The following is a 10,000-nucleotide window of genomic DNA, read 5'->3' as shown; positions in this document are numbered from 1 at the left end:
TTTACGAGCGAAACATGTCATAAAAAATCATAATACAGCATCAGAGCTCTAAAATAGAGTAACTTCAACGCTACCTTGTTAATTTACTCACGCGAGTAATCTAGACAAGTAAGTATATATATGTCTACGCTTTACGAGCACGTAGATTTCAATTAACAAAATGATTTATGAAGTCACGTTGACGGGAGGACAAACAATTTAATTGAATAAATTCTATTTATCAAATTAAATTTCAATAATTGATTTCTCATCGATTTATCGTGACTGAGTTATAATTCTTTACCCATATATTATTTACCTATATATGTATAGTGTATATAATATAATTTATCTACAAAAAATTATATATATATATATATAAACAATATATATATATACGTATATATATATATATATATACACATATAAATAAAAATGATAAAATTTCTATTTAATAAAAAAACAAAGAAAAAAGAAATAATAAAAAAATATACTTCATATGTATATGTAAAGATATATTTTTGCGTGGAAATCCAAAAAAAAAAAAAAAGAAAGAAAAAAAAGAAAACAGAAAAAAAAAACAGAAAAAAGAAAGAAAGAAAGAAAGAAAGGAAGAAAAAGAAATTATAGAAAAAATATTTTTGACTTTTTCTTTTTCGTTCTTTCATTCTTTTTTTTTTTGTCTCTTTCTATCTTTTTTCTCAAAAGAATATTAAAGATATATATATATATATATATATATATATATATATATATATATATATATTTGTAGATATATAGTGAGAACATTTTTCTAAGAAATTTCAAAATTATTGTTTCGTTCGCAACGGATCTTTCACGTCGAGCGATGCGGGTAGAACTACCCGTATTATTGCTCTCGTCTGAACCTGCAGTTGCACCTGCGCGACCCCTGGGAACAGTATATATGTAAGTACGCGCGCCCGGCCTTTATCGGACATTATTTATTTGCGTCCTGTTTTTTCTCTCTTTTCTGTTTTATTTCTTTTTTGCTTTTTTTTCTTTATTTTTTTTCCTTCTCTTTTTCTTTTCGGACAACTTGAACTCACGCATGCGCATTCTGCTCTTCAATTTTATTGCTAACTCTCTCTCTCTCTCTCTCTCTCTCTCTCTCTCTTTCTCTTTTTGAATATGTATCATTTTTCGTATTTTTTTTCTTCCTTTTACGTTTCGGTTTTTGTTCTCTCTCTCTCTCTCTCTCTTTTTTCTTCTTCTCTACCGCCCTCTCCCTCTCCCTGCCGTACCCTCCCTCACCCCTCCACCCCACCCACCCGGTTCAAACGTTGTATAACCTCATCCATCGAGACGCGTCATTATTTGTCGACTACGTCAACGACTAACGTAATCTCAGATAAAGATAACGTCGGAAACGAAAAGCGAAAAGATATATTTCTATGTATTATCAATTGTTCCCTTTTTGAGAAATTTTTAATAGGTTTACGTCGATATTATAACGAATTATGTTAAATGATATTATTTGTTAATAAATATATGATAATATTTATGATAATGATAATAGTATTGAAATAATAACATGTAAATGTTTCTATGTAGAATCAAACGTATTTCTTTTTTTTTTTTTTTTTTTTTTTTTTTTTTTTTTTTTGATAGAAACTTTTCATTCCATATACGTAATTTTCATCGATATTACAGCGAATTATTTTAGATAATGTTATACGATAATAAATATAAGATAATATTTATAATAAAGATAAAAGATAATGTTGAAACAATGGCGAAAAGATATTTCTTTGAATAATCAAATGATTTTTTTTTTTTTTTTTTTTTTTTTTTTTTTTTTTTTCTTAAAAAAATTTTTTGTTCCCCACGTTTTATTAATATTACAATGAATTATGACAGATATTTAATTATAAATATAAAATAATTTTAAATAGAGATAATGTCGAAGGAAATGTGTTTGAGAATGTTTTTTACATGTTTTCTATTAAGAAAAAAAATTTTTCCTCCAAAATAATTTTGCTTTGTTAATATTACAAATGAATTATGATAAATATTTACCAATAAATATAACGTGATCATAAATAAATAGAAAAAGAATAGATATATGTTTAAGCGAAAAGATATATGTCGAAGAATTTTCAAATGTTTCCTTTAAAAAAACTTTTTGCTTTACACGTGTCAAGGATATTATAACGAATTATAATATGTACTAATAAATATAACATGATGATATACAAATAATGAAAAAAATATTGAAATAAAAGCGAAAAGATATATGTCTATGAATTTTTGGTTTTAATGTTGACTTTAAACAAATTTTCGTTCTATACGTACCAAGGATATTATATATTTGGTTCATGTTATTTACTAATGAATATTACATGATCATAAATAAAAAAGAACATTTGAACAAAATCGAAAAGATACGCCTACGAATTTTCAAATGTTTCCTTTAAGTAAAATTTTTCTTCTATACACGTCAATGATATTAAAATGAATTATGATATTTATACATAAAGAAAAAAAATCATTGAAACAAGAGATATATGTCTAGGAATTTTGGAAAAGTTTCTTTAAAAAAAAAAAAAATAAAAAATTCTTTATTCCATAAACTTTCTCTACATATTACATTCAATTATAATATCTATCAAATATAATAAATTTAATTTTGAATAACGATAACGTCTATGACAAAATTAAAAATATTATTTCTCACGAATTTTCAAACGATTAAAATTAGAAAATAAATTTCTATCAATCATTATTATATATATATCAAGATTAAAATCAATTCTAACGTTCAATAAATTCAAACGTAATATTACATATTAAATATTATAACTATCGTGGCTATCGTTCAAATAATATATATTTTTCTCTATAAATTTTCAAATTTTATCAATGAGAAATATTTCGTCATTAATTATAAACATTACTAATAATAAAATTTACGAATAAAAAATGTATAATCCGTAAATTGGATAATTTGTAATATACAAATTGAGAATAAATTTCAACGAGTTACGACGTTTAGGTAGACGAAGGGATCGATTATGACGATGAAAATTATCAGAGCGGAAAGATTTATGTTAAACTATGCAACAGGTATGCTCATTACTTTACGGGATATCATCAAATTTGTCAATAATTTATACAAAAATTATTACGACGATTATTATTATTATTATTTTTGTTATTATTATTATTATTATTATTTTCTTACATTCTCCTGTTATTTTTATGTTTCTTTATTTTTTCCTTTTTCCTTCTCTTTTTTTTTTTCTTTCTTCTTTTTCGATGATCGACCAAACTTATAAAATCTTTCTATCTTTCTATTTTTTCCCCCTCTACAAATATATATATATATATATATATATATATATATATATATATATATATATATATCTAATCCTATCAGTCGTTTCACTGAGCTTTATTTCGTTAATAAACACTCGAGAAGCAAGTAGCACTGCGTTATAATTTAATAAAGCTCGGATAAATTTAGATTATATACGTCTGTATGTGTGTGTATGTTTATGTGAACAACGTATGTGAACAACGTATGTACGTATATGTATATATTTATGTGTCTATATATGTGTGAAAGAAAGAAAGAGACCAAGAGACCAAGAGAGAGAGAGAGAGAGAGAGAGAGAGAAACCGAGCGAAGTAGATACGTCAACATACTTAAATTAGTTCGAGATTACTCTTCGACTCGGGGGGAGTAAAATTAGCACGATAAATCTATCCTATTCTCAACGAGCACTGAATGTCTTTGCCGGTTTTAACGTCAACGATTCGTCGTTCTCTTTTTCACGATTAATCAATTAAACGCTTTATTTATCCCTTTTTCTTTTCTCTTTTATTTTTTTTTTTTTTTTTTTTTTATTCTTATTTAAGAAAGATTAAGAAAGCTTCTCTCTCTCTCTCTCTCTCTCTCTCTCACACACACACTCTCTCTCTTTCTCTCTTTCTTTTTTTTAATAACCTTTCTTTCTCTTTTTTTTTTCTTTTTTCTTTTCAAATCTCGAAGCAACGCATGTTACTTACTTACGCGCGCGCGCGCCCCCGCCTCCAACCCCGCCCTCGCCCTTACCCCCGCCCCCTCCCTAATATATAACATATACATTTAAACGAGTTGACACGAGTATTTATGAATTATATTTCTAACGTTAAGAATGAAGAAATTTCTTTTAGAGCTTATATCTAATCTCGATTGGGGAGAAAAAAGGAAAAAGGAAGAAAATGATGAAGAAGATGAAGAAGAAGAAGAAGAAGGAAAAAAGTAATATCAATGAGTAAGTTTTGAAAAGGAAAAAAGGAAGGTTCCTTTTTTCTTTTCTTTTCTTTTTTTTTTTTTTTTTCTTTTTTCTTTTTTTTTTTTTTTTCGTGACTCGTCTTGTACGAAAGAAAGAAAGTAAAACGTAGGATTGTGTAACAGAACCAATGGAATACTATTAGGTAACGCAACATTGCAACGTTTTATACATAGACAACGTATTCGTCTCTATTACGTATTATATATCAAAATGTTCGGATAATATATCGTAACGTTAGAAAATAATAATACCATTGTAAAATAGTTGATATAATATTCTGTATATATATATATATATATATATATATATATATATATATTTACGTATGTACGTACGTACGTACGTACGTATGTATGTATGTATGTATCAATTGGATAATTGTTATTTACTTCCATTTATTGTTCTTTCTCCTTTTTTTTCTTTTTTTTATTACTATTTTTTTTTTCTTTTTTTTTTTAATAATTTCTAACGAATAACGAGCAAACGAGAAAAATATGAGAAGTAACGAAAGAGAAGGAGAAAAGATAAAAATTAAAAAAGGATGAATATGAGACAGACAGACAGAGAGAGAGAGAGATAGAGAGAGAGAGAGAGAGAGAGAGAGAAAAGAAGAAGACAACGAGGACGATTATGATCATGATTCGAACGAATATGTAGATAGATAGACAGATAGATAGATAGTTAGATCGTTAGATATAAAAATAGAGAAGATCGAAAGTATAGTTGGTAATACACATATGTATGTAACTAAAGTAAAAGTAAAATGCATTAGAAGCCGATAGTTCTGTTAACTTTCTCGTGGCGACATACTCTACCTACTTACTTACATAGAACGCGTTCACCGAGCGACGGCCGACGGAGTTGGCCTTAACGGAGAAAAAGCAGGTGCGGTGTTTTAAACGCTAATCGATCTTAAAGGATGATAAATGATCTATAAAAATGTACGAATCAATGGAGGACCATCCATTGATAATCAATTTTTGTTTTTCCTTATTCTTTTTCACGATTTTCCCCAAATCACTATTCTATTCTATTTTATTCTATTCATATTCATTTCTTTTTTCGATTTCAATCGTCTATTCTATAAAATATCTATGATCATACAATCAATCGATACTGATAAAATCGTATCCATCGTATTATCGCACTTTTCAAATACAACTTTTCCGTACTTATCGATCCTTTCCATTTCTCTTTCTTTTCCCTATACTTTTTTTCTTTTCTATTCTTTTCTTTCCCCCTTCCCACCTTTTGTTTTCTCTATTTTTACTCTTTTCTAATTATACATCAACGTGGATTAGGAATTATTAAATGCAATATTGGCGTTAGATTAAAGTGTGATGAAGCACTTAAATATCCAACTTCAAAGCTCCTTCGATCTATTTACGTAAGGTCACGTGATTTATATGCCTTCGTACCTTTTCCTTCTTTCCACCCCTCCCCCCTCACCCCACCCGCACAAACATATATATATATATATATATATATATATATATAAATATGTATATATATATATATAGAGAGAGAAATTTTTGTTCATTAAAAAAAAAAAAAACAAAAACATATACTTTCGATAAAAACATACCTGGGAAGCCGACGGATAGGAATATCCGAATTGAGCGTAGGCCGACATCGGGACTGGTATCTTTCGTTTGCGTTCTTCGTTCGTTTCGTTTCGTTTCGTTTCGTTTCGTTCGTTCGTTCGTTTATTCGTGCGTGCGTGCGTGCGTGCGTGCGTGCTTGCGCGCGCGCGCCTCTATATGAGTGTGTGTGTTTTTTTTACGTTAGGACGAACACCCCCGAGAGAGAGGAAAACGAAGAAAAAATATATATATATATATTATATATATATAATATATATATTTATAAGGGAAAAAAAAAAAAAAAAAAAAAAAAAAAAGAGGAAGAAACTCCCTCCTCCTCTTCTTCCTCCTCCTCCTCCGCCTCCTCCGCCTCCTCCTCCTACGCCTCCTCCTCCTCCTCCTCTTCCTCGTCTTTCTTTCTCCTCCCGCTGAAGAATATCCCTTATTTTTTTCCTCACGGATACGCGAAACAATATGATAATAGATCGCTTGTCACAATTGCACAGTGCCAATCACTCCTATCTTCACTGCACTCGATCACTAGATTTTTGCGCTCGTCCCTTCGTCGTATTAATCGTCGTCGTCGTTGTCGTCGTCGTCGACGTCGTCGTCGTCGTCGCCGTCGTCGTCGTCGTCGTCGTCCCCGTCGTCGACGTCGTCGTCGTCGTCGTCGTTGTTGTTGATGTTGATGTTGATGTTGTTGTTGTTCCTCTTCTTCTTCTTGTTGTTGTGGTTTTTCTTCCTGCTGTAATTCTTCCTGCTCCTGTTGTTGTCGTTGTCCTCGTGACGTGACGAATGAGTAACGAGGATGATGATGGTCCAGCCATCAGGGCGTCCTGCCGTTAGGCTGTGAAGTGTCCACTGGAGAGAGCATTCTCTGTCTCTGTCTTTCTCTTTCTCTCTTCTGTATCCCTCTCTCTCTCTCACTCTCTCTCTCGTTCTCTCTCTCTCTCTCTCTCTCTCTCTCTTTCTCTCGTTGTTTCTCACACTGTTATATTAGAAATTTTCTCTTTCTTTCTCTTTCTCTCTTTCTCTTTCTCTCTTTCACTATATATATATGTCTTTTTATATATATATATGTGTATATATATATATATATATGTATATATATATATATATATCAATCTCTTCTTTAAATTTGGAATCAAGTTCGAAATAATAGGAACTCGATATAGAGAATAGTAGTAATGATAATTAATTGATAATCAATTAATTAATTAATATTAATAATAATAATGATGATGGCAATGATGATAATAATAATGACGACGGTGATGATAATAGCGACAATAATAATAATAATAATAATAATAATAATAATAATAATAATAATAATGATAATAATAATAATAATGATAATTATAGTAATAATATTTATAATAATAATAATAATAATAATAATAATAATAATAATTATAATGAATAAACTCTCTCGTAGCACGAACGTCGATATATTACGTTTCACGTATGTTGATTGAATAATTTTAATATTTTCGCGTCGCGTTGCAGAAGGAGGACCGAAAACGCGTGTCCGCCGTAACGCCGTGTATGATAATAATAAGAATAACGAGAGAAATGAATAACGAACGACGACGGGACGGACATTCGGACAGACAGACAGACGGCGAAGCGTCGAGCGCACGAGCGATTGGTTATGCCAGTTGGTGTTGTCGGTCCGTCCCCTGCTCTCACAGGGCACTCCAGTCTGCGACTGACTCGCTGGCACTCACACCACTTCAGCGTGCTTCGCTCGGTGCCGCTCCGCTCCGTCCCGGTTCCCCCTCTGGCGAGGAAAACTGAAAGCAGAGCTTACCCCCACTATTCCTTAGGTATACGCCTACCGTACGAGCTATAACCAATAAGGATTACTGATAGCTCGGTGACGCATCTAACGGGCGTGTCACATCTACTATCTCGTTACGTCCCATTGGTCATACGGTACGTAACTTGCCCCGCCTATCTTTTATTCAAACGCCTATTCTACTTTCCTGCCCCACCTCGAAATTGAACGAAACCTACCGTGAAACGAGCTGTTCTGCTGCTCTGCTAGACTACCACCACCACTACCATCACCACCACCACCATCACCACCACCACCACCATTACCATTACCACCACTACTTTTACCACCACCACTACCTTCACCAACCATCACCACCACCACCACCACCACCACCACCACCACTACTGACTGGCTGTTCCTTCTGCTGCTGCTGCTGCTGCTGCTGCTGCTGCTGCTGTTGCCGCCGCCGCCGTTGCCTCCACCACCGTCGTCGCCTCCACCGCCGCCGCCGCTGCTGTTGCTGCTGGTTACTTCGTTCTCTTCTTTTCCTTTTCCCCACTTCTCTTTCTATCCTTTTCTATTTCTCTTTCTCTTGACCCCTCTGCCTATACTTTGCCCGAGCACAACCCTCTCGAGTAGGTACTCTTCCGTACGCGCGGGACAAACAGCAACGGTGGAACAAGGAGAAACGAGTGTGTTTACGCGAGTCTACTCTTGTCAAGCCGACGGGCCAAAGGGACTTAAATAAATCTCCCACCCTCTCTCTCTCTCTCTCTCTCTCTCTCTCTCTCTTTTTGCTCTACAACGAGACAGCCATCTTCTTCCGGCTTATATCGTACTATTGTTCAACTATGGACCTGTCATTCTCTCTCTCTCTCTCTCTCTCTCTCTCTCTCTCTCTCTCTTTCTCTATCTGTGTGTTTCCTTTTTCTTTGCTCTGTCTATCGTGAAATCTTTAACGAGCAACATCCAACCAACAACCAACTCATACTACCTGCCTTAGTAGACAGTAATACCTTATCTATCTATATCTATGGGTTGTTTTTCGTTTTTCCTTCAGGATTTTCTTTTCTTTTCTTTTCTTGTCTTTTTTTCCTTCTCTTCTCTTCTCTTCGCCTTCTTCTTCTCCGTTTTCTCTTTTTTTTTCGATTTTTTCCTTCTTTTCTTTTTTTTTTTCTTTTCACTTCTTCTTACAAAAGATCGTAAACTTTTGGACAGATTTCTCGATATAGTTTTGATAATATAACGGTAAATCGATTATCTACGATCGTTTACGTGTAAGATCGTTTACTCGGACGTTTCTTGATGTTGTTACGTAGAAAATTCATTTCGTGGATCGCCGGCCATTATTATAGATATACCAAACACTGGAAGGACCTCGATATAACTCTGTTAAACGTCGGTTAATAATCGTTTAGTTCGGACGAACGAACATCCTAACGGCAAGTCAGCCGTGTACACGTTACATAGATACGTATTAGTTGAAGGCAATTCTTCTAGTTCGCTGATTCTTTCTCTTTAAAAAAGATTAGCCATGGTACCTTTAATATGCCGCATACTATGTATATATATATATATATATATCTTTCTATTTCTTCTCTTTACCACTTGGAATAATTTTACGGATCATTAACTGCTTAGGTACCCCAACTATTTCTCTCCTTTTCCCTCCCTCTCTCCCTCCCTCTCTCTCTCTCTCTCTCTCTCTCTCTCTCTTTCACTCTTCCTATTCCCCTTCTTTCTACCATACCACCGCATCGTAAATCGTCTCGAAAGAATTCATTCTAACTCAAATGACTTTGATATTTCAAATTAGTTTTCACATACTTAAAATCTGTTATACTTAACCAGTTACATTCCATATGATTTGATATTTAACGATATAAGGAATAAAAGAAAAAAACGAAAGAAAGAAAGAAAGAAAGAAAGGAAGGAAGAAAGAAAGAATGTTTCTTTTCTTTTTCCTACGATAACTATATCCGTTCAATTTCATGGTTTATTGATCAATATAGTGGATATCTTATGAGAAGGATATTAGAAAGTATACCGACTGAGTTCGAATTTCTTTTTTTTTTTTTTTTCGTTTGAAATTGAGCGAAAAGAAAATTACAGGAAGAAAGAGAGACACAAACGGATGGACAGAGAGACAGAGACAGAGACAGAGACAGAGACAGAGACAGAGACAGAGACAGAGACAGAGACAGAGACAGAGACAGAGACAGAGACAGAGACAGAGACAGAGACAGAGAGAGAGAGAGAGACAGATGTCGAATGCGACGGATGAAACAATGGTTAAATGAGGGTTGGGGGAAATGGAATGGTTAAGGGTTGCGGGGGATGCTAGAGTGGATTCGTAG

At 33.0% G+C, this 10,000-nt stretch overlaps 1 protein-coding gene across 2 annotated transcripts in view; it reads right to left on the bottom strand.

Annotated features, from left to right (window-relative positions):
• Nucleotides 1–10,000, bottom strand: part of LOC124956375 (homeobox protein araucan) — a 141,642-nt gene that overhangs the window by 88,056 nt on the left and 43,586 nt on the right. The window contains exon 1 of one of the 2 annotated variants that reach the window (XM_047512100.1): nt 5,863–6,075. The exons of the other annotated variant lie outside the window; for it this stretch is intronic. Within the exon in view, the coding sequence (XP_047368056.1) occupies nt 5,863–5,910 (48 nt within the window). The 5' untranslated portion in view covers nt 5,911–6,075. Of the gene's footprint in view, nt 1–5,862; nt 6,076–10,000 lie in introns of those variants that run through there. 2 annotated transcript variants of the gene reach the window in all.

Source organism: Vespa velutina, chromosome 21 (assembly GCF_912470025.1).
Source record: "Vespa velutina chromosome 21, iVesVel2.1, whole genome shotgun sequence".
NCBI lineage: Eukaryota > Metazoa > Arthropoda > Insecta > Hymenoptera > Vespidae > Vespa > Vespa velutina.
Note: the sequence above shows the minus strand (reverse complement) of the source record. Positions and strands in the feature narration are given on the sequence as shown.